This window comes from Python bivittatus, unplaced genomic scaffold, assembly GCF_059951505.1.
Source record: "Python bivittatus isolate LINGU-HERP-01145 unplaced genomic scaffold, Pbiv_v1 ctg000070_np1212, whole genome shotgun sequence".
Lineage (NCBI taxonomy): Eukaryota > Metazoa > Chordata > Lepidosauria > Squamata > Pythonidae > Python > Python bivittatus.
In genome coordinates this window covers 55,952,580-55,980,180 of record NW_028277034.1, presented here as the reverse complement: position 1 = coordinate 55,980,180, position 27,601 = coordinate 55,952,580, and the positions used below count along the sequence as shown (strand labels likewise).

The 27,601-nt window shown below is 49.7% G+C and overlaps 1 protein-coding gene across 1 annotated transcript in view; it reads left to right on the top strand.

Moving 5' to 3' along the window:
- The first annotated feature begins 4,162 nt into the window (after nt 1-4,162).
- The window catches only part of GFRA4 (GDNF family receptor alpha 4), a 111,896-nt gene continuing 88,457 nt past the window's right edge, over nt 4,163-27,601 (top strand). Inside the window, exon 1 of the mRNA XM_088133217.1 lies at nt 4,163-4,719. Within this exon, the coding sequence (XP_087989343.1) occupies nt 4,680-4,719 (40 nt within the window). The 5' untranslated portion in view covers nt 4,163-4,679. The remainder of the gene's footprint in view (nt 4,720-27,601) is intronic.

The window sequence follows — 27,601 nt, the reverse complement described above, 5'->3', positions numbered from 1 at the left end:
AGGAAGCATTTCCCAGAGGTGTCTTCCCAAAACCATCCGGGAATGGTTCAGAACAGAATCGGCTCCTGCAAGCTAGGCTTTCCAGATAAAATGGATTTCCCCCTCCCCAATATTTTTTCCTCAGCCTGGTAGAGGTCCTTTTCTTACCTGGGACTTAAATCTGCAAAGAAGCTGCTGACACCCCACCTGCTCCTCTACCACACCCCGCTGCTCCTCTCGCCTCTCAGCCCAGGAGTTCACCATCTTTTGCCAGGCCGTTCCCCTCTAGAAAACCACTGATGTTTTCCTAAAGCCAACGTATATTTTTGTTCTCTTAAAAAATGCACTTTTTTTTTAGATTTTTATCCCACCTTTCTTATTTTTGTAAATAACTCAAGGTGGCGAACAGATCTAATACTCCTTCCTCCTCCTCTTTTCCCCACAACAACAATCCTGTGAGGTGGGTTGGGCCGAGAGAGAGGGATGGGCCCAAAGCTACCCAGCCGGCTTTCATGGCTAAGGCAGGACTAGAACTCACCACCTCCTGCTTTCTAGCCTGGAGCCTTCACCACTTGACTAAACTGGCTCTTCATCCACCTTTCCCATTTCCGGAAACAGCACAGGTGGACACTGGGAAACATGGTCATCCCTGTCTCGTCCTTGGGGCTATTGGGCTACGTGAGCCACGGAACCAGACAGACACCAGCCACCAGTGTGCAAACAGTGGCATTTATCCACAAGGCCTAAGCATTTGGTTAGCAGGTCTCTACGAGCAGCAAGGTACATCCCCCTCCAGGTCCTCCAATTTATGGCAGGAGTTTGTTTTACTGACAGAATGGACCTGGCTGGAGTATGAAACCATTAATGTGGAAAGACTCTATCAAGACCTGTCTTTGAAGACAAGGGGGCAGGATTGTTCAGAGCTGTTTCAGAAGACAAGAGAGGAAGCAGATTTTGGCTGGACATCAGGAAGAATTTCCTAATCGTAACGGTTGTTCAATGGCGGAGCAATTTTCCGCAGGAGATGGTGGCCTCTCCTTCACTGGAGGTGTTTAAACAGAGGGTGGATCGTTGTCTGTTGGGGATGCTGTAGCAGTGAATTCCTGCACAGGGAAGGGGTTGGATTAGGTGATCTCAAGGTCCCTTTCCACTCTTCCAGTCCCCCATTCTATGCATGGGAAAGCCGGACAAATAGGCAGGCCGGTCAAGAGAAGGGAGATGAAGCAACCGTTTAACAGCATCCAGATAAAATATTTTCTGGTTGGAGTTTGTTTGCACTGGCAGGCAAGCGGGAGTAAGGACTGGCCGGGGGTTGGTCTCAGGGCTGCTCATCCTGAAGGTCCTAAACCTCTGCCCTGAAAGTGACTTTTTCTCCCTGCAGATATTCCCTGAGCAGCAGAATCCCCACCTTCTTGGCTTCTCTCCAGCCGAGGCAATCGAGGGCCGTAACTGCTGGGCCGTAGAGCTAAGAGGGGCGAGAGCTGGAATGGCAGCCCAATGCAGCCAGGATCATGCAGGACCGATAGAGACCTGCTACCTTCTGCCATCTAGAGGCTGAGTGGATTTTTTTAACCCCGGGCAGAGTAGCCCTACTAATATTTAAGGCGCGCCACCTCCATAGAGAAGGGATGGGATGAACCTGATTTAGGTAGATATAGGCTTCTATTGCCAACTCATGCAAATAGACAGATGGGGGAACCACAGCAAGCCCATCCATAGATGCTAGACCACCCTGGTTTTACTGACCAGTGAGTGACATCAAGACTACTGCCATGCTCTCCACCTGGGGCTGCCCTTGAAGACTACCTAGAAACTGCAGTGGGTGCAAAATGCGGTGCCTTACAAACTGAGAGGTAAGAGATGCCATTGCTAGATAAAGCTGGCTTTGCATGTTGCACGGGCTTCCAAGGGTCTCCAAAGAACAAAGCAGTGAGGGTCCCCCCCACTCTTAAAAAGCCTGGAATGGCTTGGAGGACCACCTTCTTCTAGTCCAATGTTTCTTCTAGTCCAGTGTTTCTCAAACTTGGCAACTTTAAGATGTGTGGACTTCAGCTCCCAGAATTCCCCAGCCAGCCTTGCTGGCTGGGGAATTCTGGGAGCTGAAGTCCACACATCTTAAAGTTGCCAAGTTTAAAAATCGAACCAACCTGTCCAGTGCATTTTCCTCAAATTGGGATATTGAGAGTCCCTCCCCCCATGTGAGAAGAGCAGGGGGGGACGAGGCCGTAGCCTTCTCCCCTGTGCAATAACCCAACCCAGGAGAAACTGGGTTTAGGCAGGCAGTCAAACCAAGAGCCCTCATAGAGCTTTTACTGGGGCATTTCATGAATACAATCGAGGGCTTCCATTTTTATTTGGAGTTTGGTTTTAGGGGGTGATGAATTTAAAGTGTACTCTTGTAAACTGCTGGGAGTCCATGAAAAGTCAGGGATCGGAGGGAGGGAGGGAGAAAGGAAGGGGGCGCACCGCAATTTATACACAATGATACAATCCGATAATGAACAACTCAAGTCCGGCTGGATAGCACCAGTCCAATGCAGGGTTCTCACCAAGACAAGAAGCCTTGTCGGATGCTCTAGGGCTGATTTTCCTGCCTCTGCCTGCTACATCTGGGCCTACCGTCCAGCCCCTTGACCGTGATGCAAGGGGCATTTCCCCCCCAGATGTCCACTGCTGGAAAGAGACCTCTTATCTTTCGACCCCAGGCCTGATGGGGGGGCCTGATTGAAGTACATCCCCTCCAAGTGACCCTCTGACTTCAGATGGGGTGAGATGTTGGGGGTTGTCCTCAAATGCATCTGGGGAGGGCAGCAGAAGGCCAGTTGCTCATCCTGGGCCCCCCTGTGAGGTAGGCCAGTTTAAGAGGCAGCAGGGATCCCATCGTAGGGGGAGACCCCTGATAGTCTAGGGTAGCAAAACATCAGGAATTGGATAGCACCTTTTCCAACTAACCCATTTTATTAAGGCAGAAGCTTCTGTGAGTAGCAGCCTGCCCAAGTTCTTCGCTGCCCCTTTTTATACCAGACAAAATCAAGGTTTCTTTCTCACCCTTTCTTCCATCTCTGGACTGCGTAATCTCTTCTCCAAGTCCCCACCTCACTCCTTCCTGCCTATCCCCTTAAGGCAGTGTTGGTCAACCTTGGCAACTTCAAGATGGGTGGACTTCAACTCCCAGAATTCCCCAGCCAGCCTTATGGGGAGTTGAAGTCCACCCATCTTCCAGCTGCCCGGGTTGACCAACACTGCCTTAAGGGCTCTGTTAAGGTCAGTTCTAAACTCTGGGATGCCTAGGACTCCAAGTCCCATCATTCTTAGCTAGTATGGGGCCACAGATACAGGGTTCCATGGCAGTGGTGTAGGAAAAAAGAAATGAAACTCCTTCACAGCCTCAGCTCCTGAATTACAGATGGACCTTTCAGCCGAGAAGCCCCCATGCCGAATCCTGGGCCCGGCGTGGACCGATCGCCATCCAGCTAGGAGACCAACAGATCCGCCTCGTTTGTGGTTCAGGGTCTAACGCCGCTAACGCGGTTAGGTCGTGGTTCTGCCCGTTGCACCAACCTAGCAACGGGGGCTTTCAGTCAAGCACGACCCAGCTCAGCCAGGGCTGAGCATACTTCGCAAAGGCACAGCCGGCCCCTTTGCAGCAGGATCCGGCTCCCTTCCTGCGCAAAGCGAAGAGGGAGGGTTTGGATGATCCCCGCACTGATTTGCGAGTCGGGGGCTGGGGGGGAGCGGGCCTTGGAAAGCGTTTGCAGCTAAGTTTGGCAGCAGCGACGGGGGGCACCTTTGGGGCTGGGGGAGCGTTCCGCTTGCCGTTCGCCCATCGAGGTTGCTAAGAAGCAGCTGCTTGGGTGGGGTGGCCGGAAAAGGTGCTGGGGGCGCAAAAGACGTCAAGGCCAACCCAGCCCCCTCCCCTCCCCTCCCCTCCCCTCCACCCCGCCAACCTCCCCGGCGCACTCGCCGCCCTCTTGGCCCGAGGAAGTCTCCGAGCGCGGCCCCGCGTCCCACCAGCCGCTCCCGAGGAGGAGGAGGAGGAGGAGGAAGGCCGGTTTCCCCGCAGGCCAGCGGGCTGCGCCTGTCCCTTTAAGAGCCGCTTCAGCCCGTCCCTTCCTCGCCCAGGCGGAGGGCGAGCGAGGAGCGAGCCAGCGCAGGAGGCGCGCCTGCGGAGACTCAGCGAGGACTGGCCGGGGAAGGAGCCGGGCGCGTCCGCCAGCCGGGAGGGAAGCGCCGAGCCCGGCTTGGGCTCCCGCTCCCGAGCACGCCGAGCCCGAGGGGCCGGGGGCCCCGACGCCCGCACTCCCTTTGCCCGGGGGGCGAGCGGCGCCTCCACGCTCCCCCCGCGCGCACTTTGCCAGTAAGTTTCTCCTGCGAGCCAGGCAGGAGCGCGGATCGGGCGGAGCGAGGCTCGGCTCGCCTCGGCTCGGCTGCGCCCTCCCCGCCAGCCCACCTGCCTGGCTGGCTGGCTGGCTGGCTGGCTGGCTGGCTCTGAAGGGCTGGCGCCGGAGCCGGCCGCGATGCTTCCCCCCGCGGAGGACCCAGCCCGGCTCCCGAGCAGCCGCGGGGGAGTCTCCTCGACCTGGGACTGAAGAAGGCGGCGGCGGCGGCGGCGGCGGCGGCGGCGGCGGCGAGCGCTCCGGAGCGGATCCTTTCCCCAGCCTTTGCCAGCCGCCGGAGGAAGGCCCGGGAGGAGCACCAGGATGACGAGGGTCTTGTGCATTTTCACCCTGATCCTGGCAGGTGAGTGGCGGGCGGGCTGGCCAGGAGCGTCGTCGCCGGCGGGGCTCGAGCCCGGGGCAGCGGCGAAGTTTCAGGGAGAACCGCCGGCTGGGCAGGACGCGCGAGGCGGCGCCGGCCGGACGGTCCGCGGCTCGGCGGAATCGGCCGACGCGGGGCTGCGGCTCCCGGATTGACGGAGGACCCGCGTGCGGAAAGGTCAAGCGCGAAGCCCGCTTTCTCTGGGCTTCTGGCTGTGCGAGCTGCACGGATTTTCCCCTGGGTTAATTCGTGTCAAGCGCTTGTGAGAATGTGCCCCAGATCCTGCCTCACCTTTCGGTACCCGGAGAAGGGAGGTCGCCGTGGCTTTAGAGGAAAAGTCGATCTGGAAGTCAAGAGCTTGTGATCCACAAAGGTGTCAGACTGACCTCTTTCCGCCGGCTGAACAGATTTGTAGTGGCAGAGAATTGCGCTCCCTAAGCCAAGAGCTGTTGGTTGGGGGGGGGGGGTTGTGTGTGTGTACACATGTGAATGTGTATCCGTGTGTGTGTGTGTGTTAAATCGGAGGTAAAGGAGATGTGATTCTCTCAGTGATTATCCCAAATCCTAAACCCCACTCAGTGGAAATGTGATGCCCATAATCCACTAGTGATGCCCCCCCCCCGTGGTTTTTGGTTTGGTTTGGTTTGATTTTTAAGGTAAATCTGGCCGCTTTCTGCAAACCGGGTTGCCAAGTTAGCATGCTTCGAATCAAGTCTTAATTCTAATTAGTAGACAAGTTGTTCCATTTGCCAGCAAGGACCGCTGGACCAGTGAAGAATTGCGAGGTTTCTCTTTCTAAAGCCCCTTCCCAAATCACGGCAGTTACAGAGGCTGAAGCTCCGGGAAAAGGAATGGATCTCGTGTAGTTTCTTAACTGAGCACCTTCAGTGACGTTGTTGAATTAGCAGGTCTGGTTCTTCCTTCTCGAAACATGTTTGGACTGCCTGCGTTGAATCTTCCGAGCCTGTCCAATTTCTTTCTCTCTGTTTTTGTATTATTCCCACTACCAAGAAGAGAGATGGGGGAGGGAGAAGGAGAAGGAGAAGGAGAAGGAGAAGGAGAAGGAGAAGGAGAAGGAGAAGGAGAAGGAGCCCAGGGGAGTGTGAGTGGCGTGTGGGAGCCAATGCCATTTCACCCAGACAGGTTCTCCAATATGCGGGCAAGTGTGACACCACGGTTGTGTAAGGAAAAAAGCATTGTGCGTGAAGCAAGGGGAAGAGAACGGGCCTTTCCCAGATGCAAGCAGAGTTTCACTGCAATGCTAGGGCAAGGCAGAAAGGGCACCGTCCCGCCGCGGTGGGACGTCTCCGGGAGCGGGTCGGTTTCAGAAAATACCCCAATTATCTGCACGAGCCATCCAGATTTCCCAAATGTTTCCCAGTGGGGTTACAGGGCTGTTCGGGTGGGGCTGACCAGCCTTTCCGATTCAGAACAAGTAACAGAGTACTTGTTCACAGAATAAAGGTGGTGGATTATGGGACTGGAGGGTCTGAGATGATCACTGAAATGTGGTTTGCATCCAAGAGAAATAAAAGAACATCTGTTTCTTTGGGAAGCTCTATTATGCTGTAAGTCATCATTTTTTAATATCCACCTTTTCATCCAGTCGTTCCCTCAGACCTCCCCTATTTGTCTACATGATCATCCTGCGAGGAAACAAGCAAATGGTTCAAATTAAACTGGGGGATTTCAGGGCAGAGTTGAGATTTGAACTCGGGCTTTTCCTGGTCCAGCAGCCCCCCCCCCCCCGCTTTGCATTAGAGGTTCCCTTGTACAGATTCACAGGACTAGCACTGAAGCATGTTCAGCATACCAAAGGATGAGGATCTGGCCCTGCCCTGGGTATCCACACAACAAACTTGCGAGGTAGGCCACCGCTATCCCCAACTGGCAGAGGAAAAGATACCGAGGCGGAGGTTGCATCTCCCTCTAAAGACCAGTGTGGTATCCTTTGATACGTTAACCTACGACTCCCATCACTCTCAGCTTGGGCAGGCTGGATGGGGACGATGGGGATTTTAGTCCGAGATATGCAGACGATTCTAGATTGGGGGAAAGGGCTTCTAAAAGGATAACAGTAATATTATTAAGTCCGATGAATAAGAAACTAATTCATGCCCAGATTCTGTTAATTCCCTGGAAAGCCCTTGAAGAACGTTTTCACTCACATCGTGAACAGAGGGGGCTGAAAATTCACCACCGCCTCCCTTGGTGTGAGCGCCGGGTGGATTATTTCCTCCCCTTCTGTACTGCATTTCAATTTGGTTGCCAAGACCACCAGAAGAACTCTGAATCTCGGTCACAGAGCATCGTCCCAGCCTGGCTTGCTGCTGGATCTACCGTCCTGAGCGACAGGAGCCACTAAACCAAACTTGGAGAAAACGGCCTCCAGCCGTCCTAGAGACCCACTGTCCTTTTCGGATCTGCTGGGCAGTGGGGGCACCAAAGCTGGGGCCTCTCCTCTCGCCCGGTGAACCAGTTCTGCGGGTGCCTGGAATCTGGAACTCTTCCCTTTGCCGAACCCATCCAAAGAGTTGGGAGCAGATTAAGCAAGCCAAGGGTTTGCGTCTCCTGGCAATTTCCTGGCAGACTTCAGCGACCAAGACAACGCCGATGCTGTGATGGGAATGGATTATGCGTGCAGAACCGAGCATGCCAGATTGAGGATCTGTGCCATTAATGTGGCCTCTTCCAGAGAAGGCCAAGGAACGGTGGGCGCTTGGAGTCCTCCGCTCTGGTTTCAGACCTTGCATGGCTGCTGATGTTCCCCAAACAAACCCCTGGGCTTTGGATCAGCACCCAGAACTCCTTGGGTATCCAGAGGGGCTACACATCTGCTTTTACACACCGTGGCTTTGATGATTTCCTTCCAGAGGTGACCCAGACAGCGTGTAAAACCATTCCTTTCTCGAAAAGGCAGTCTGCAAGGACAAAATGGGGGAGCACCGTGTAATTATCTAGGGGGACCTTCTCCCCCCCATACTTAAAGCTGCTACCGACATCTGTATTCGGAGGATCCAATTGCAGAGCATCCCAAAGAGAATAAAATGATAAAATCTCCTTCAGGTCCAGCTCCACTTCTGTGGATGTTAGGGCTGTATCCACATCGTTTTCTGGGCAATAACATGGAAAGGGTTTGCCATTATGGGAAAATTGGTTTTAAGGAGCTCATGGGGAGAATTGGCCCATCCTTCACAACAATGTGCTCAGTAGGACATTATGGGTGGCAGCCATTGATGTCATTTGTGTGATGATGTCGTTAGGGAAATTGCCCTGGAAATAGGGCCTCTCGTGTGCAAAGTCAATTGTATCAAGCTCCCCCTGGTTGCCAGTAATCTAAGCCCCAGCCATGTCTAACCCTGTTTGGTTTTCCAGATCAGCTAGGAAATATAGAAAAAAAAATCTATAGCAGTGTTTCTCAACCTCAGCGACTTTAAGACGTATGGACTTCAATTCCCAGAATCCCCCAGCCAGTGTGCTGGCTGGAGAATTCTGGGAGTTGAAGTCCACACATCTTAAAGTCGCTGGGGTTGGGAAACAGTGGTCTAGATTATTCAAGAAAATAGCGAGTGTAAGACTTGGGGTGGTCCCCAGAGGTTTAAGACGTTGCTGCCTGTCTTGTTTTGAGAGAGGACTAGATAGTTCAGGGTTAGGGCTGTCTGTGTTGTAATACGGACTCTCGCCAAGAGGTGGCAGCAGAGATGTTCCTATCGCTCCTTCAGCAGCTTCTGATCCCCGCGAACCGCCGGGGCAGATCCAAAGTGCTGGGCTCAGCAGAGACCCCCCCGCCCCCCCCCCCGGGAAGTCTGCGAGGGAGATCGGGCCAGCCGAGCTCAGCGGCGGCGTTTAAGGCTTTGCCGTGGAAGAGCCTGGCCGCGTTTGCACCGCCCGCGGAGCCAAGCCGGGGCTTGTGGCGCGCTCGGGGGCACCGGGGAGCCAGACCGCGTGGCTTGTCAAAGATGACCGATGGCTTCGCACGTGGCGCAAACCTGAAGGCTGCGGTGGGTTTCCTGAGCCTTGGTGAAAGGCAGGCACCGCGGTTTGCAAAGCCTGAGCTCCGTCAGGAGGGACTTCGTATTTTATGCAACCGTTAACAGGGAGGGGAAAAAAGAAGAATGAAAGGAAGGAGAAAAGAAGGAGGGAGGGAGGGAGAGGAAAGGGGGGGAGGGAGGGAGGGAGGAAGGAGAAAAAAGAAGAATGAAAGGAAGGAGAAAAAAAGGAAGGAAAGGGAGAGGAGGGGAGGGGAGGAGAAGAGGTGGGAGGAAGGAAGGGAAGGAAGGAGGGAGGGAGGAAGGAGAAAAAGAAGAATGGAGGGAGGGAGGGAGGGAGGAAGGAAGGAAGGAAGGAAGGAAGGAAGGAAGGAAGGAAGGAAGGAAGGAAGGAAGGAAGGAAGGAAGGAGAAAAAAGGAGGAGGGAGGGAGGGAGAAGAGGGGAGGAGAAGAGGGGGAGGGAGGGAGGGAGGGAGGAAGGAGAAAAAAGAATGAAAGGAAGGAGGGAAGGGGAGGGAGAAGAGGAAGGAAAGGAGACCATTGATCACTAAGGAAAGGAATTAATTCTTGCCACTGAAATTGGGGGGTGGATATGGGGGGGCTTAAACAATTCTTAGCCTTTACCCTGTGCCTACGTCCACCCACCCATGGGGTGGGATTACAAAGTGCAGAGAATAGAAAACTGTTCTTTACCCTTTTGACTATAAGCTCTACAGGAGCCGTGTCTGTCCTTTGTCACTCTTATCACATGCCTAAAGGACATCTGTGATTCAGGGACTGGAGAAGATGTGCATCTTGGTGAAGTCAAGAGTCAGTCAACAGCTGGGGAAACATTTGCCCGTCTCCCTCCCAGCTGTTGATGTTGGGTTAATGTCCTGAAAGACAGAGCAGAACAATATTTGCTAGTAGATCTCAGTTTGGGTCCACTGACAAATTGTTCAACTTAGAATTCTTTCCTTCAAAGCAGTGTTTTTCAACCTTGGCCACTTTAAGATCTGTGGGCTTCAACTCCCAGAATTCCCCAGCCAGCATGGCTGGCTGGGGAATTCTGGGAGTTGAAGTCCACACATCTTAAAGTGGCCAAAGTTGAAAAACACTACTTCAAGGTAAAGTTATCTTTTGCAACTGATTCCAACCTGTGGACTTTTTGGTGGGGCATAACAACAGCAACAAAATCCCCCAGGCTGAGCTGATCCACAAACCCAAAGATTGCTTTGGGCTTTAAAAAATACCGTGCTTTGACTTCTAAAAAGATAAAACAGGTTTCCCTTTCTTCTACCAATAGCAGCACCCTGGTGACTTTGGCGCATCGCCAGTCAGTCAAGCAGTCAGACCTGGTTCTTAGTTTGATGGGAGACCAGGAGGAAATCTTAGGATCGTTCCATAGACTGGGTAAGATGAAAAAAGAAAATTAAAAGGCAGTGGAAAACTTTCCATATTACCGCAAGGAAAACACTACTTCCTCCTTCATGGGAATTGCATAGTCCCTAGGAGAAACTGAGGGCCAACTCTTTTTATTCCTTGCCTTTGGGGATAGACACTTGGAGAAAAAGAAGAAAATCTTGCATCGCCATCTCTGCTTTGTTTTATTCCTACCTAAATTAGCCCCTTTAAAGATGCACGTATGTCTATATAGGCCAGAATGGGCCTGTACAATGCAGTTAGCCATTGACTGCTTTTCTCCTGCCTCCCTCCGCTTTGTCTTCAACTGTACCTGCCAGGCGGCTCTCCGGAGACTTTAGCACCTCTTTGCGTTAAGCTGCAGCTTCTTCTGAAGCAGGAAAGAAAGAAGATCCAAGTATTAAGAACCACAGATTCAGGACTAGCCTGAAGATCTCTGCTGGAAGATTTTCAAACTTTTTTTATTAGGGAGGCATTGCCTGTTGGGTCTACTCCAGACGCCTCTCCCCGTCGAAAAGCGTCATACTGCAAAAAATGATGGGAACAGCTGAAGCCTAGGATGACTGCATTTAAATCCTCAGCAGCACTGATGGAGCAGTTTTTACCTCTGTCTTTTAAAAGGGGGGGATTTGTTTAAATGGAAGGACCTGAAGCAATTGCTCAGGATGAGGCTTCAGAACTTCAATTCTGAAACCAACCCAACCAAGATGGAATTGCACGGTCAGGTCGGTTCGGTGACGGTCCAGGGGCTGCGAGGTTGGATCAGAGGGACGTGTTGGGGAGAGCTGACGAAGTCAGCATCCCTTCAAGATCTGGATGGGGGCATCTGCAACGAAAAACCACGCAGGGCTCATCAAGTGTGTGAACGCTGCATCGTAATCCCAACAGTTTGGAAGAAAGGAAAAGAAATGGCGTTTTGCAGAAAAGCAGCACCCAGACACAACCCAGCAAGAGGGTTTCGAGAAGCCACAGTGGCAATCACAACTGCACAATCACAGCCGCCCTCTTAGCTTTTGGGATACCCCGGATGGGCTCTGTCTCTGAAATGGGAGTCAATCCATACTGGAGGGTTTGCACAATGCTTGTGACCTGATAACTGAATAATCCACCACTCAAAACGCACCCACGAGTAGGGATGGGAGCAACCGATGAAGCCAGAGAAAGCCACCCAAACCCAGGATAAATCTCAGCAAACGTAGTATAATATTGTGAGTGCAACCAGCAGCTCTTTAATCAACCCAACCCAGCCAAGGTCTCGAAGGCAATGGTCCTCTCACTCCATCTGCATGATCAGGGAGGCCCCACGTCCCCCTTTATGCCCAGCAAGTGCAGGGCATATAATTATTTATTCTACTTCTTTTTAAAACTCGCACATGTCCTCAGGTCATGCTGTGCTCCCAAGAATGGCATCTGTACTGCTTTTTTGGCCAGAATCACAGAACTGTTTGCTCATTGCTGCCTTTGGGGCTGTTCTTTTCTTGGTTTCTCCATTAGACCAGTGTTTTTCAACCTTGAGCACTTTAAGATGGGTGGACTTCAACTCCCAGAATTCCCCAGCCAGCCATGCTGGCTGGGAAATTCTGGGAGTTGAAGTCCACCCATCTTAAAGTGGCCAAGTTGAAGTCCACCCATCTTAGTGGCTAAGAATGGTTAAAAACAGCATTAAAAAAACCCCTTAAAAATAATACATGGCACACATGTATTACACACATCTAAAAGCCAACTCAGCAGTAACAAATCAATATAACCATTGCCTATTAGATATATAAAGGGAATGCAACGAAAAACAGTAGCAGCAAAACTAGTCACAGCAAAAACAGCCAGCATCACAAAGGAACCCAACTAGCAAAACTAGTCCTCAAACTCTGCAGCTTTTTAAAAAGAGTCTTTTAAAGTGAAACACTAAAAAAAAAAATGTAAAAAATAAATAGATGGGCGGAACGTCTTCTGACTCGTGTCCAGAGCGTTGTAAGCGAAGGGGACCGTTCAGCAAGGGCGGGGGCCAATGTGAAAGGCCCCTCCTTTTCAGATTGCCCCCCCTTGCTTCACTTTGGGGTGGAGGGGTGCAGATCCTCACTCCAAGCCGCAATGGGGTTGGGTGGCTGTTCACAGGACCACCTTCTCCTTCCCTGATTGAACGGGCTCTTCCAAACAGTGTTTGGAAGTTAACTTTTTTTTGCCATTCTTGTGATTTTTACTAAAGACACCGTAGGAGGAGAACTTCTGCCTTTTAATAAAATGTCTTAGCCGGAAAAGGTGCTTCCGGGCGCCTTCCCATTCTTATTGTTCGATGGTGGTTGGATTGCTTGTTCATATTCCATCAATTGCTCGACCTGCATTTTGATTCTGTTCTTTGCTTTAGACGTGGTACGTTGGCCGCGGATGTCTGAAAAGTAATTGGGTTGCGAGGGTTTTCATCATTGGTAGTAAAACACCGGGAGTCCTTGGCAGATCGGGCGGGGTAGAAATATCATCAATAAATAAGAAAGAGGTGACATCATCGCGCAGGTAACGTGGATGGTGTAATTTGCATCCGTCGCAATGCAAGCATTTGTATCATTTGAGGAGTGATGTCATGCCCCCCGCCCCTTTCCCGGGAAGATCTTGGCCTCAAGATGGGGGGTGAGCTATCCAGAACAGCAAGCATCTTGGAAGGACGAGACCAAGCCATTGTGGCTATCATAGCCTACCTTACAGGGTCGTTGGAAATATCCACTGAGATAACGTTGGACATTTATGGCACTTCGGAGAGGGGATTAGCCACACTTACTCATCCTTGGCGTTCGAACGGTGGGTCTAGAGCCACAGGCTGAGGCCTGAGTGGAGCCAAGCCAAGGAATAAAATTAAATCCAACTGAGATGATCAGATTACGTCCTGTGTATTTCATAATTTCCCCTTCGCTTTTACTAAACTCAGAAGCAACCTTTGGAGGTACAACGGGTCTCCAGCCGAAGCTGAGCACCCTGCCTCTTATTTAGAGAGATTTTGTAGAATAAAAGAATGCAAGCGTGGAAAGGATTGCCTGGTAGAGTCACCCACTGCTGTAACATCCCTGATAGATACCTTCCAGGGTCTCTTTAAGCACCACCTAGGCCAGTGTTTCTCAACCTTGGCAGCTGGAAGATGGGTGGACTTCAACTCCCAGAATTCCCCAACTCCCAATTCTGGGAGTTGAAGTCCACCCATCTTCAAGCTGCCAAGGTTGAGAAACACTGGCCTAGACTCTACCACCTCTCAAAACAGCCTGTTCCATTCTCAAATAGTTCTCACCATTAGGAAATTCTTCCTTCTGCCTGGAAAAAAGTTTCCGTCCTTGCAGTTTAATCCCATTGCCCCTTTTCCTCTCTTCCGGAACCATTCTGGACCGTTCGGCCCCGTCTTCGAATGACAGCTATCGTCTCTTCCAACGGCTCCAACCGTTCCTCCTATAGCTTTCCTTCCAGCATCCTTACCCTGCTGCGTTTTCTCTTCCCTGGACACCCTCCAGTTGGCCCACAGCCTTCTTCAAATGTGCCATTTTTAGACCTCTCAATCGTTCTTCCACCAAGGCGGCAAAATAGTCCAGCAAGTTCACTCCCAAACTGGGGAGACCAGTCCGACGTCCGTGGGAGTGGGCGCACCAAAGTCCTCAGGATAAGTCCGGGTTGTGGGGAGATTTGAACTCAAGACCTCTTTGTACCCCGCTCCCTCTGCTTGGTGACCCTTGCTATCATACCCTGCAAATGATCCCATACTAGTTTGTTCTTCTCCCCAAAAGGATCCTCTCCAGCCCCCCCACCCCTTTTGATGCCCCCTCCCAGCCACCCTGGGAGAAAAAAAACCCTCCTTTCCTCATCATAGGTTCTTGCTCCCCAGGCAATCGTTTGTTACATACAATAAGCCTGGAACTGTATCATCCATCTTCCTAAAAGCCTTTGGGGATGCTGGTTGCTGGAGATGCTATAAAAACAGCTCTATTTTATCCTTGATTTATGGAGACCAGCTGCTGTGGGTGTCTGGCAGAGAAGCACTACCTGCACGAGTCGGAGGGGGCCCACGGGAGCGGGGTCATCGTCCTTGACCACCAAGGATGCACGTGCATCCCAAGGCCTGCTGAAAGATGGGTGCTCGGCGGGCTCGTTTGGGAGCACGGGCGGGGACCCCAGTGCTTCTCCTTGAAGAATGCTCTTTCTTGCTTTGTGGCTCCCTGAAGCATGGGGAGGGGAGTTCTGACAATCCAGGCTCACCCCAGGGCCAGGTGGTATGTTCTCAACCACCCAGGAGAAGCTGCACGCTGCTTGCCCTCTTCCCTGGCCTGGCGCATCTTTCAGCTCAACAGGCGTCAGGAGCACTCTTGGATCAGCATTTTCCCAGGGTTAAGCTTTTCTCTAAAGTAGGAGCCGTCTGGGGCAAAGGGGCCCTCAGCGAGGTTTGCCTGCACCCAGGGGTGTCCACAAGGGATGGTCAAAAAGTCAAGAGGTGGCTGCAAAGTTAATGATATACACAACCTGCTTGTAACGCCCAACGGTTAAATCTGCTCTGGTAGTGTTGGAGAAGGGTCTCACTGAGAACCTTCATCCGTATCCTGGTTGCCACATGCAAAGAGTTGTGGAAGGTTAAAATGGGAGGAGAGGGTCCCATTGGCTGGGGATTTGGGGTGCTGGCATCCCAAAACATCTGGAGGGTGCATCAGGTTGGAGAAGGCTGGAGCGAAGAAAATAAAACTGGGTAGGCCGGAGTCTCACCTTGTAGCAAGGGGGCCGTGAGTGGGCCTGGGAAAGATCTTCTGTAGGGGCCTTCCCCAAAATTGTAAGGGAATTTAATTTAATTCATAAGGCCGTGCTAAAGTGGGATCCTGTTTATTTCCACCCTAACTGGGGTTAAATCACCAGAAGCGTTCTCTTTCTGGCCCACGTGAGACTGCCAGACAGGCTTGATCTGCCAGCAGGAGGATCAGTACTTACAACTGGGTTCAGACAATACCTGAAACCCAAGTTAATCCAATGTAATTGCTGAGTTCACTGAATGTGCAAAGCCTAGATCAGCGTTTCTCAAGCTCAGCACCTTGAAGATGCGTGGACTTCAATTCCCAGAATTCCCCAGCCGAAACCCTGCCCTAGATCATTAGTAGGATGGCTGTGGATGTGAAGGACATCTGGTAGAAGGGAAACTTGTAACTTTATTAAGTATGGTTATTTGTCACTTATAGATATAACGTTGTCACTTATAAACATATTATTTGGCATAGATAAGTAGATCAGTTGCATACCTTAGGTTCAACATGTTAGAAGTGTATGTTTTGTATAATAAACCAACCTTGCGTACATATCAAAGGAAAAGCATTCAGCCTGGCTGGGGAATTCTGGGAGTTGAAGTCCACACAAAATAGCTGGGGAATTCTGGGAGTTGAAGAATTAACGTTGCCAAGATTGAGAAACACTGTTCTAGACCTCGCAGGCTTTCCAAGGAAGTTAGCCTTCCTGCCCACACCAAGCTAGAGTTATATATTGCTCCTTCCTCAAACTTTCCCCACAACAATAACCCTGGGAGGTAGGCTGGGCTGAGAGAGAGAGGGAGAGAGAGAGGCTGGCCCAAAGTGCCCTATGAAGCTCTGTGGCCGAGGGTGGACTTGAACCTGGGTCTCCAACACCTTCGCCACCAGACCACCCTGGCTGACACCACTTCCTTGCTTTGTCTGATCCCGATCTGCTTTTCTCTCCCTTCATCCTCTTCCCTTGCCCTGCTTTTTAATCTTCTTTATCAGTGTTTCTCAACCTTGGGAACTTTAAGATGGGAGGCCTTCAACTCCCAGAATTCCCCAGCCAGCATAGCATAGCTGGCTGGGGAATTCTGGGAGTTGAAGGCCTCCCATCTTAAAGTTCCCAAGGTTGAGAAACACTGTTCTTTATGCTTCCTGCCTCGTTACTGCAGACTTCGAAAGCAGCTTTGCCTCCCTTCGGGGGATAAACATTTTGCCTCCCTTCTGGGGTCCAATGGTCTCTTCCCTGCCTTTAATGATGTGCGACCACAAACGCCTTGCCTGGCAACGCCGCCTCCCCAGGAAGGAAGCAATGAAAGGAGCAGTGAAGCCGAGAAGGAAGCGTTGAACGCTCTTCCTCAACCCGCTTGGCACAAAGGGATCTTTGTCGGCAGAAGGAAAAGCCAAACCCTCAAATCAGATTGCTCCAAGAACAAGTCCTGATCGTATTTGGGGGTCCCTCCTCACCCCGAACATCATCCAGCGGGTGTGGCGAAGCTTTTTGTAGGGCCGGGCAAATACATTGTATTTGTATTTTGTAATTGGCTTTACACGTCCTTTACAAAGAGAAGAGAGCATGCGGTCCTGACACCAATGCAACAATGAGGTGCATGTTAAAATGTTCCCTCTTGCATGGACAAGCGTCTCTTGTGAACTGCAGCTTCCTTGGCCATTTGCACCGGGCAGGGGTTGGACTATATGACCTCGGGGATCCCTCCCCACTGAATGATTCTGTGCTCCCCTCTCTCTGGTGATTTTCAGTTTCCCCCACCAGCACCACATCCCACCTGGATTTTTCCAGGAGCAGCACTGTTTGTCCGGCTTGAAAAACGACTGCAACGTTTCCCTTTTTCTGGAGTAATTCAGAGGACTCTTCCACCCAATTTCTCTGCCCTGAAATGAAGGGAGGATTTTGAAAGGTCCTGCTGGTTCGGGCAGAGTTCCTGCCGGAATGAAGAACCTGTAGCTTTCCCAATATTTGATGAACTACAACTTCCAGCATCCTTCACCACTGGTCATTAGGTCCCACATGGTTACATGCTATCATTAAGGATATGTGGACAGGCACAGATATGTTCACCCAGTGAATACAGTGTAGAATGCATCTGGGTCATGAAAAAAATTGCTTTTATCGGAGTTAAATGCTATCCAAACCTTAAGGTAGCTGGATGATGATGATGATGACGATGATGATGGGAGCATCATGGTTGAGGAAGCAATCATGGCTGCTCAGGAGCCAGCCTGCAAACTGATACCATCAAAGTCACAACTGAACGTAATTCCAGCAATGCCAGATGCCGATTGTGTAAATTTAAGGATGAAACTGTAGATTATCTCATTAGCAGCTGTAGTAAAATTGCTCAGACAGAGTATAAACAATGCCTTGATAGGGTTGCAAAAAGTGTCCATTGGAATTTATGCAGAAAATTCAGCTTTATTGTCTGCCAAAACCACCGGGACCATATGCCTGAATTTATTTATTTATTTCACAAAACGAGGAGATCAACATTTTGTGGGATTTCAAGATTCCAACTGCTGGGCAGTTAGGAGCGACATAATCTGGACCTTCTTGCTATGGAAAAGAAAGCGTGGGGAGGGGTCAATACCTGGAGACAGTCGAATTGATGAAAAACCAGAGGAGAACATAACAAAATACTGTGACTTACAAATTGAGATTGAAAGATCACGAAGGAAAAAAAATGATCGCCATCCCAATTGTCCACTGGAGATCTTCATTCATTAAATATGAATGAAAGCCTACTTAGAACAGCATACCTCAAACAGTGATACTTCAATGCCTCTCCAGTCCTCGGCCAGCACCCAAACAGTTGAAGTGAACACCAAGTCAATTAGATTGTGATTTTCACTGGGATGGGTGGATGATGGGTGGGTGGATGGATGATAACATCAACTGATAGGTGGAAGGTATAAAGGTAAAGAGATGAAGATGCCCTTAAGTTCTTTGATGGCTGGCATCTGTCCGCCCTACAATGCAGACCAGACTAAGAAACCAGTGCCATATAGGTCAGTACTACTTTTATTGTAAAGCTGTAGTAACAGAAACTTGCGAGTCTGAATGTGTTTCCCTTTCCTCCCTTTATCTTTGTGTAAACTAGGGAGGGGCTTGTCTGAGATGTTTATTCACACTACTTTCTCGGCCCAGGTTCAGACCCCTCTTATCCGACCGTTGCCTTGGTGGTGGTTCTTCCTCCTGTCCTTCAAGGCCATCCCCTCTTCCCTCTACAGTATCTACATGGAAACAACCATGAATATTTAATTGACATGGAAATCCCATCTAACCACTTGTAAGGTTTTTCTAGCCCAGAATCCATAAGTTCAAACGAGACTCTAGACCGAGGTTTTTCCAAAGAAAGTTCAGCTTTTATTGTTGGCCAAGAGAAAAGCAGGGTGGACCACTCTCTGTCCGGCTGGCAGAGAAAAGACAGAGAACAGCCACACCTCAAAACAGTTTACAACAGCTTTTATACCTTTTTGTCATCAGGAAGCATCTAGGAGGAGGGTCACACACACACACACACACCCGCGTGCCCGCCTTCTAGGGTTGTCAAAACATTAGCTTAAGCAGTATAAACCAATAGTCAAGTTTCTAGCCTTCATTTGCTCCAGGGGTTATAAGGCATTGCTAAGTTGTTGGCTAAGAAAAACTAACTTGCCCAAACCGTGCAGAGGATGTGGTTACATAGTGTGGTTGGAAGCAAGAGCAGGTGTAAAAGTTCATGCATGCTCAGGAAATGTGTCTAGGAGCTCTGATATGAACAAGCAAGACATTTGGCCTTTAGCTTAACCACATCTTTCCATTTCCTTTTGCACCTCTGCAAAACGTCCCTTTAGCAAAAGCTTGAGATACAGAAGCAAAATAGGCAGCTAGTCCAACCATTCCTTACACACTCATCAGCCCCATCCGGCTTAGTTTCTGAGCCGTGGAGTCTACAGGGCATGGTCAAAAAAGGCAAGATGCAGTCACAGTGGTGTGGTCAAAAGCCTACCTGTGTTTTACGTGCAACACATACCAACGTGATGTGCCTTGTGGGCACCTCTGTTCTGAGCCCTGGCACGGTCAATCAGATGCCGCTCCCCCCAAATGGGCCCTTTTGAGTAAAAACCACCTGGCTATAGCTCTCCTCCCTTCCCCAGTTCTAAGGAAATCCCAGATTTGATCTCGGTTACAATGGCTTAGCTGCTCCCACAGTCCAAGGATGTTGAGAAACGTGCAACAGGAATCCACAAGAGAGGAGCAACTGGTTGATTGGACGAAGATGTCCTCAGCCCACCTTTGATCTTTATGGTGTTTCCTGGTCTAGGCCTTCCACAGTGGTTGAATTCAGATCTGTTGGTGTCTTTTTCTCCCTTCTGAGTTGGTCCTCTTGATTCTTCCCACCCATCTCATCCTGGTGGTGGTGCAACATCTGCCCATCCTCGGGGAAGAAAGCCACTGATCAGCAGCAGCGATGCTCCTCCCTCCCTCTGCGTCCCCCTCGCCCAGCCACGTCGCTCAGGAGAATTACAATTCACCGGGCAATTGCATTTCCCTGCAGAGCAGGATGGCTCCAACTCCAGCTTTTCTGCATTCCTCCCTCTGCTTTCGGCCTGTCGGAAGGCGGTGTGGGCTTTTTGGAACCGTTTCTTTCAGTCTTCAGAAAAGAAAAATGAGAGCATCTTTCGCCCATCTCGTATCCCCTTCAAGCTGTTTTTGGCTGAACGCTGCCGAAGCTTTGCACAAATCCATCTATTTATTTGCCCAGGCATCCTATTTTAATCTCTAATTTAATAACAAAAGAAATGGAGAGAGAAATATTTTAATTTATTGCGTTCTTGGAATGTTACCCACATTACATTTGTGCTCTTTTATAATTCCTTTATTCAGAGAAAATGCTGCTTAAAATATACACTTATTCAATTTCGTTACTTTCTCTGTTTCTCTGCTTACTTTAGTTCTTCTGTCCAAGTTGTTGTTGTTTTTTTTAATTTACATACTTAATGGGAAAGCAGCTTACCTTTTTTCTCAAAAGAGGGGAAAATAGTTCCTTGTTGGAATATCAAGTGGAAACACACATACAGGCTATTTACCTTGCATTTATGTAAATTGGTCTAGCATAGCTTACTCACTACAGCAGTGTTGTCCAAACTTGGCCACTTTAAGATGAGTGGCCAAGTTTGGCTGGGTGGGGAATTCTGGGAGTTGAAGTCCACTCATCTTAAAGTGGCCAAGTTTGCACAACACTGGCCTAAAGGGTGTTGGTTATGAGATGTGGATGAGAAATAATAACATCAACAGTAATTTAAATAAGAATAAGCCTATGTTTATTTTTATTATTATTAATATTTATAATTATTAATAATAATAATATTTATTGTTATTATTATTATTTTATCATTTATTTTAGTCCACTGAAATACCCTATTCCTGGAAAGAATTTCTAGGAATTTCGAACACAATTTCTAGAGCTTATTTCCCTTCTCTCTCTCTCTCTCTCTCTCTTGCACATGCACACGCGCACACACACACCCCCTGGAAAGTCAGCTTGTCACATTGATGGACATTTGATGATGAGATCAAGCCCCATCAAAACACTTTTGAGCCTCTCTCTCTGGCTGAACTTCTTAGAGGTCTCGTTCACCACTTTCAATATCCCTCTGCAATCCTGGCTATTTCTGAAAAATTCTAGCCTTGGAAATTGTTTCTGAGCCCCTAAGAGAATGGCACGACCACATTTATCTGCTTAAGAGGGAGCTGCAAAGGACTTTTCATGAAAAGGCCCATTTTGAGCAGCAGGACCTCCTGAGACCGTCTGTAGAGAGTGAGGAAGATGACCTTGATGGAGATATGCAAGCCTCATGGCCAAGATGACAACGGGCTAAAACATTTTTTAGGTCCAGAATTCTTCCCATTACCAGGTAGTAACACTAAGCCAGTGTTTCTCAACCTTGGCAACTTTAAGATGAGTGGACTTCAACTCCCAGCATGGCTGGCTGGGGAATTCTGGAAGTTGAAGTCCACTCATCTTAAAGTCGCCAAGGTTGAGAAACACTGCACTAAGCTGCGATGGCAGAAAACCTTACCAGCCAAAATTGTGCTGTTTCCATTGCGGATTCCTCTCCCACCTCAACTCTCTTCCCAGCCTTGCCCCCCAAAATGGAGGACAACGAGATCGCACACGCAGGGTGTGGTCCAAGAAGTCAAGATGGTAGCTGGGGTGGTGGCAATTGAAGAAGGGGAGAAGGTCCAACACAATCAGACTTGCAAGATTCTGGGTTTGTAGTCCATCTCCATAAGTCGAGTTCTGGTCTTCCCATGGAGCTGATTTGCTGGTCTAACTAGTGGGACTGACATGGTCCCCTGCCTGTTGAGTGCGACAAGATGAAGTCACTCTTAGCTGCACTGTGTTAACCATGGACATCCTCAAGTGTTAACCATGGACATCCTCAAGTGTGTAACAAGGTGTCCACAGGATGTGGTCCAAAAAGCATGCACATAAAAAGTGAGCAGAGCTTCAATTGCCACCACCCCAGCTACCACCTTGACTACTCCTCCATATTTTGGGGTGGATAATGGTTAGTTCAGAAATGGATTCCTGAGCGGGGGTTGGATATGATGATCATTCCTATGCTGTGCCCGCATTGACAGGTTGTGGTCTTGCTTCATTCCTAGCTTATATCTGCTCACCCGAGCCTCTCTTGCCAAGCCAAGCTAGCTGGCTCTGACGTTAACCTGAAGTTAGGGTTTTTTCAGTGAATTCTATGGAGGCAAATAGGGAACTGGTGGAATCAGCGGGTTTGCAGAGAAAATTAAATTTGCTTTTTTCCTTTTTTTTTCCTGGCGACTTTCCAATAACAGCAATACTGGAAGGCACATCTCAATTAACTGAGTCAGTTTTTATTTGAGATGGTTGCTGGTCAGGAATATTGTTGCAAAGCCTTTTGCTCCTCGTTGGCCTCCCTCCCTTCCATGTGGATGCTGTTTTCTGTATCGCGAGGATGTGGGAGGTCTGTGAAATGGCGCAACTGATCGGTTCCGGTCATTGGCCCAAATCTTGCGATCAGATCGCCAAAGTCAAGCAGAGGTTCTGGGGGTGCAGGTGGAGGCCCACGGACACTCAAGCACCCCGGACAACCGTCACGGTGCAATTAGGGGGTTAGGTGGGCAGATTCACACGTTGTTGGGAACTGCCTGGTTTTGCTCACCCCACCAGGTCCAGCAAGATAGGCAGGTTCCAGGTCCCTTCTGTAAGCCAGTGTCAGCTAGCGGGACATCCCTTCTCTGTGGTATTGCCTGCCTTTGGGAACAGCCCCTGCACCCCCCCCACCCCCCACCCCCAGGTTTGGTTGACCTCATTTTTGTTAGCCTTTTGGAAAGACTTCTAAAGACCTGGCTGTTCTCACAGGCATCTGGCAGGATGCTCGCTCGAGCGATCAAATGATTGCAGGTATGAGTTATTGACGTGGCCTTGGTTACCGTGAATTCTATGATGTTATACCTTTAATTGGAGGGGGTTGTTATTAGACGGCTTAAACATATTGTAAGCTGCCCAGAGTCATATGAGTAAGATGGGTAGTCATATCGACTGGGGAGGGAGGAAAGAAGGAGAAAGGGAGAGGAAGGAAAGACGGAGAAAGAGAAAGAAAGAAAGGGAGGGAGGGGAGGAAAGGAAAGGAAAGGAAAGGAAAGGAAAGGAAAGGAAAGGAAAGGAAAGGAAAGGAAAGGAAAGGAAAGGAAAGGAAAGGAAAGGAAAGGAAAGGAAAGGAAAGGAAAGGAAAGGAAAGGAAAGGAAGAATACTGCTCTCCAATTGCTCTCTTCTAAGCTCTTAATTCAGAAGCTGGTGTGAACTGTCCCCATCCCCAGCTCAGCGGGAGAAGAACAATTGGAGCACTTTGAAGCAGCAGGGAACCTGGTGCTGAAAACCCCATCTTGGCAAAGATAGATAGATAGATAGATAGATAGATAGATAGATAGATAGATAGATAGATAGATAGATAGATAGATAGATATATCCCCCCTTTATTTAAGACAAGCCATCTGCTTATCCCAGCTGCTTGTTAGTCCCAGTAGACCTAAGGCATCCCCACCCAGCCATGGCACCATCACCCCTCAGAGCCCATCCCATCTGGGCCGTAGTGGGACCAGCCTCCCGGCTGCCTTGTCCTCCCTCCACCGCCATCTCCATCGCCTCGGAGGGCCTTGCGCCTCTCCTCGGCATACGTGCTGGCTTGAAGCAAGGCAAGTGAAGAACAGCCCAGTGCGAGGCCTTCCCAGTCGGGGCCGTGGGGCTGGGAGGGTAGGGACGAGTGGAAGTCTTGCCAATGGTTTCCTCCCAGCCCCATGGAACCCAAGCGATTCAAGTTGCCAGGTGGAAGTAAATGAAGTTTGGGGGCCGTTAAAGAACAGAACCTCAACTTGGCTGCACACTGCAAGGGCTGGCATGGGACCCCAAGGGCATGATGCCACTCCCACAGTGACCTCCAAGCCTTGTTTGGATGTGCCCCTAAATGCGAGGAAATCTGTGAGGTCTCCAACTCAGAGTCAAGCCCAAGATGGAGGTTGTAAATCAAATGCATTGGGCAATGTGTTTGGTCTCCCTCCCTCCCTCCGTCCTTCCATCTTTCCTTCCACTTTCCCCTTCCTTCCTTCCTTCCTTCCTTCCTTCCTTCCTTCCTTCCTCCCTCCCTCCCTCCCTCCCTCCCTCCCTCCTTCTTGGGGGGTGGGGGGAGAATAGCTTTATACTTGGCAAAGAGTTCTGGAGGACTCCAAACTTGGCATGTTCTTTGGGTTGGTTGCAATGAAGCTCTGTTGTCCAGCTCTGAACCGGAGACATGAAGGTGTTGTTGGCCTAAACGAGTGGGAGGACGCAAAAGCACCCTGCAATCACTCAGGCTTTCGCCTCCAGCTTATCAGCTCAAAGCCAGGTCCTGACAGGCCAGGCCTGGGGGAAATCCATCTTCCCCATCCTTTGATTGGCCCTGACCCAAGAGCCCCGCAGCCCGGGGGCGGTTTGCTGGAGCAAGAGTGCTATTTAACCTCCCTCTGCCCTAGTTAAAGGTTGAGGTCAGGGACCCCAGGATAATCTCCCAACTGCCTATTTTCAGGGAGAGGGACAGGAGGGTAATTTATTAAAGCTTCCCACCATAAAATCACAAGCTCACCTTTCTCTGGGTGTTGAATTAATCTCCTTTCCCAACCGCAGCCGCCCCCGACTCTACCTATTCAGTGGGTTAAGAGAATCGTTCGTTCTTCTGAGTTATGACCTTGGCACTTTTCACCACCACCATGAAATTAATTTAAGATGGGGAGAAGGAAAAGGGGGGAGGGAGCGGTGGCAGGGAAGAGAAAAGAAAGCATTAATAATATAAAAAAAAAATGCAGCCATTTTCCCAGCCTTTTCATTAACGATGTCATTCATGCATAACATTCACAGGCCCCACAGTTCAACTGTTTATATGGGAATGCCCCTGAAGAATTTGTGGTGTGCATTCCTTATAGGAGACCACTGAAGAGAAGAAATTTCTAAAAGGGCAACGATGTTAGTCTTTTGCAGCAAATCCAGCCATGAGCCTTATGGTGCCTTAAAAACTAGTACATAATGAATGTGTTTTATATGTTAGTCTTTAAGATGCCCAAAGACTCGGTTCATTGTTTTGGAGGAGAAAGAAGATAGCTGGGGGGCATATTCGTTCATTCATTCATTCATTCATTCATTCATTCATTCATTCATTCATTCATTCTTTGCTAGATTCCATTCTGCTTTTCATCCAAGAACACAAAAGGACATACTAAAGTTGTGCAAAGGAGGGACACCCTGCCTGGAGGCATTGACTCAGTCCAGACCAACAAAGAGATCTGTTTCAAGTCACTTGAATCGAACCATCAAAGTGGGCCAACTTGGTTCAGCCGGCTGCTTTGCTTGGGTGGAAGGGAATCTCTGCCCATGTGCAGAAGCCCGTTTTCAATCAAAGTGGTGTAACCCTACTACTCTGGTGCTTCTAAGCCAAGAGATGCTTCAGTTTAGGATACTTTGGTCAAAGCTTTGTGGAAGGGAAGTCCCCACGGACAGCTTTCATGCACCGGCCTCCATGCAGATACAAGCGGAGTAGGACTTGTATCATGACACCAACTCCATCGTCTCACCTATTTTGACACCCCACCCCCCCAAAAAATCACGGTGGACAAAGCAGAGGAAAAGGTTGAAATCCAGAATAGGATTTCTTAAGCCTGCTTCATTTCCAGCCCATTTACACACTGGACACAAGCAGCTAAAAATTGCCAAGCCAGAAACGTCTAAGAGTTCACGCCCAGGAGAATCTGAAGATTTGCAGCTATTTCTATCATTTTTGCGTCTCTTTGCTCTGTCTTTCACATTTGCGTTTATTACTTTTCCACTTTGAACGCCACCAAAGTCATGTAGTGGATTCCCAATGGGTTCTTCTACCCCACCTTCCCTGTGGGAATTCAAGGGGCGGTAGAGAGCCCCCCTCCTCCCATTTTTCCCCATGAACAACAGCTGTGTGAGGTAGGCTGGTCTGAGAGAGATCAACTGGGCCAAAGACACCCAGTAACCTCCAGTAGCTAAAGGTGGACTTGGATCTCCAACATCTTACTTCTATATTATACTGGCTTCAAGGTGTTCTCCACCATGCTTTTCCAGAACCTGGAAAATCGGGTATTTTCCTGAGTCTGAGTAGATGCCCCATTGCCAGGTTACCTCCCCTAAAACCTGGACTGTCCTGGCTAAACCAGGACGTCTGGTCCTCCAAAGTTGGCCAAAGCATGTCTGCAAATAGCAGGAACGGGCCATAATCTTCTCCTGCTTGTGAGCTCTCCAGAGGCACCCCAGATTCTTCAGGTCTATTTTTGTAGTCTTCTGCTGTCCCGTTCATGAGCTACAAGAACAAGATCAAGTCAGGCAAAGGACCTCCATGTTCCCATGGAAGGAATTCCCACTAAAATCCTGGAGAAGCCACATACTTTAGAGCAGTGTTCCTCAACCTCAGCAACTTTCAGCTGTGTGGACTTCAACTCCCAGAATTCCCCAGCCAGCCATGCTGGCTGGGGAATTCTGGGAGTTGAAGACCATGCATCTGAAAGTTGCGGAAGTTGAGAAACACCACTTTAGAGCATTTCTGTTTTTTTAACTGCGAAGAGAGAAAAAGTGCCAAGAAGTCCCTGGTGAATGGCATCATGCCAGTCCTCTTGACCGAAGCATCCATTAAACAGAAGTGCATAACTTTGGCAGCCAAGGGCTTCCCTCCTCAAAGTGGGTGGGGCCGGGATAAGAAAATGGGCAGAGCTGGGCAGAATCTCAAAATCATTGACCAGCCTATAAGAACTGAAGTGCAGATTCTGTGGTTTGTATAGAAACCAATGAACCGTGCATTCAGGTTCTTCCCTTGAATTGCATGACAATTTGTGGGTCCCCAGCCATCTGGGGAAGCCCCCTGTCTGCTCCCAAGGTGGGAGTGCAGCGGGCGGGTTGCACGCAACCGTAACGTGATTTGGCAAAATGGGTTTCAAGCAACGGACTCATTGCCGTTGGATCTCAGAGATCTTCTGGATGGGGAGGAAGAGAGGAGTGGAGGAGAGTAATCCACTTAATTAGGTGCTTGGTAACACTGCCCACAAGTTTGCCCATCAATGTGGTGCCATCAAGCATGGGCCACAATATCGAGGGATCACTGACGACATGACCTAGTTGGGTCATAAAACGTCTGCAAGCCAACCACGAACCTCAGAGAGCCCCAAGGGCTCCCTGGTTCAACTCTCAGCTACAGAGATTCTCTTCTATGGAGATAATGTCCAGTATCCTGAGAAGGTGCAGAGAGCATTTTTAGAACCGCTGATCCGAGCGCCCCCCGTTAGGCTGAGCAGGAGAGCAGTCCTCGCCAGCACAGAGCCGTTAACATGGAACAGTCTCCCCCAGAAAAGTTATGATCTCGGCGTCGCGTCTTTTATTTCAACACGGGGGTCCGCCCCAAACATTCAGCAAATAAATCTCTGCATTAGGAATCAAAGCGTCTGCCAGAAAAGTAATATGTTAATGTTATATGCATCTCTCTCTAATATACAATTTCCTTTCCCATGAAACAAGGCAGACCCAGTGGCCCCCGTTGTGAGATGGTTTCTATCAGCTCCCGTATAAAGCAATGTTTCTCAACTTTGGGGACTTTAAGATGGGTGGACTTCAACTCTCATAGCTGGCTGTGGAATTCTGGGAGTTGAAGTCCACCCATCTTAAAGTCCCCAAGGTTGAGAAACACTGGTATAAAGAAATGCCCAGGAGAGAAACTTCCCAAAGAAGGGATTTTTTTCAGCCAAGAAAAAGGCATTCAGACACTTTTGTCTGAAGTCTGACTCCTGTTTTCCTCCTCCAGGTCATCTCCATAAATCATCTCATGAGCCACCAGAAAGGTCTTTCCCCGCTCCCCAAAGTCTTGGCCTCTCACAGAACGCCTCCACACGCACATGTGCAATTGTCACGGGAATGGCATGGAAAGTTCTGCGCCCTTCAGCTGGAATTCGTGCGAGGCAAATTCTGCATTTGGGGAGGATAGGGCAAAACGTTGTCCCTTTCCCAGGCTTCTCCAGTCTCTGGGGTCCAGGAGATGCTGGGCTCCTGGAACTGCCTTGTTCAGGCAGGGTGCGCCTTTGCCAAGCACATGGAAGATGCTTCCCAACAAGGGGGCCGTGGGATAGGAGTGAGGGGCATTGTGGGAACTTCTAGGGC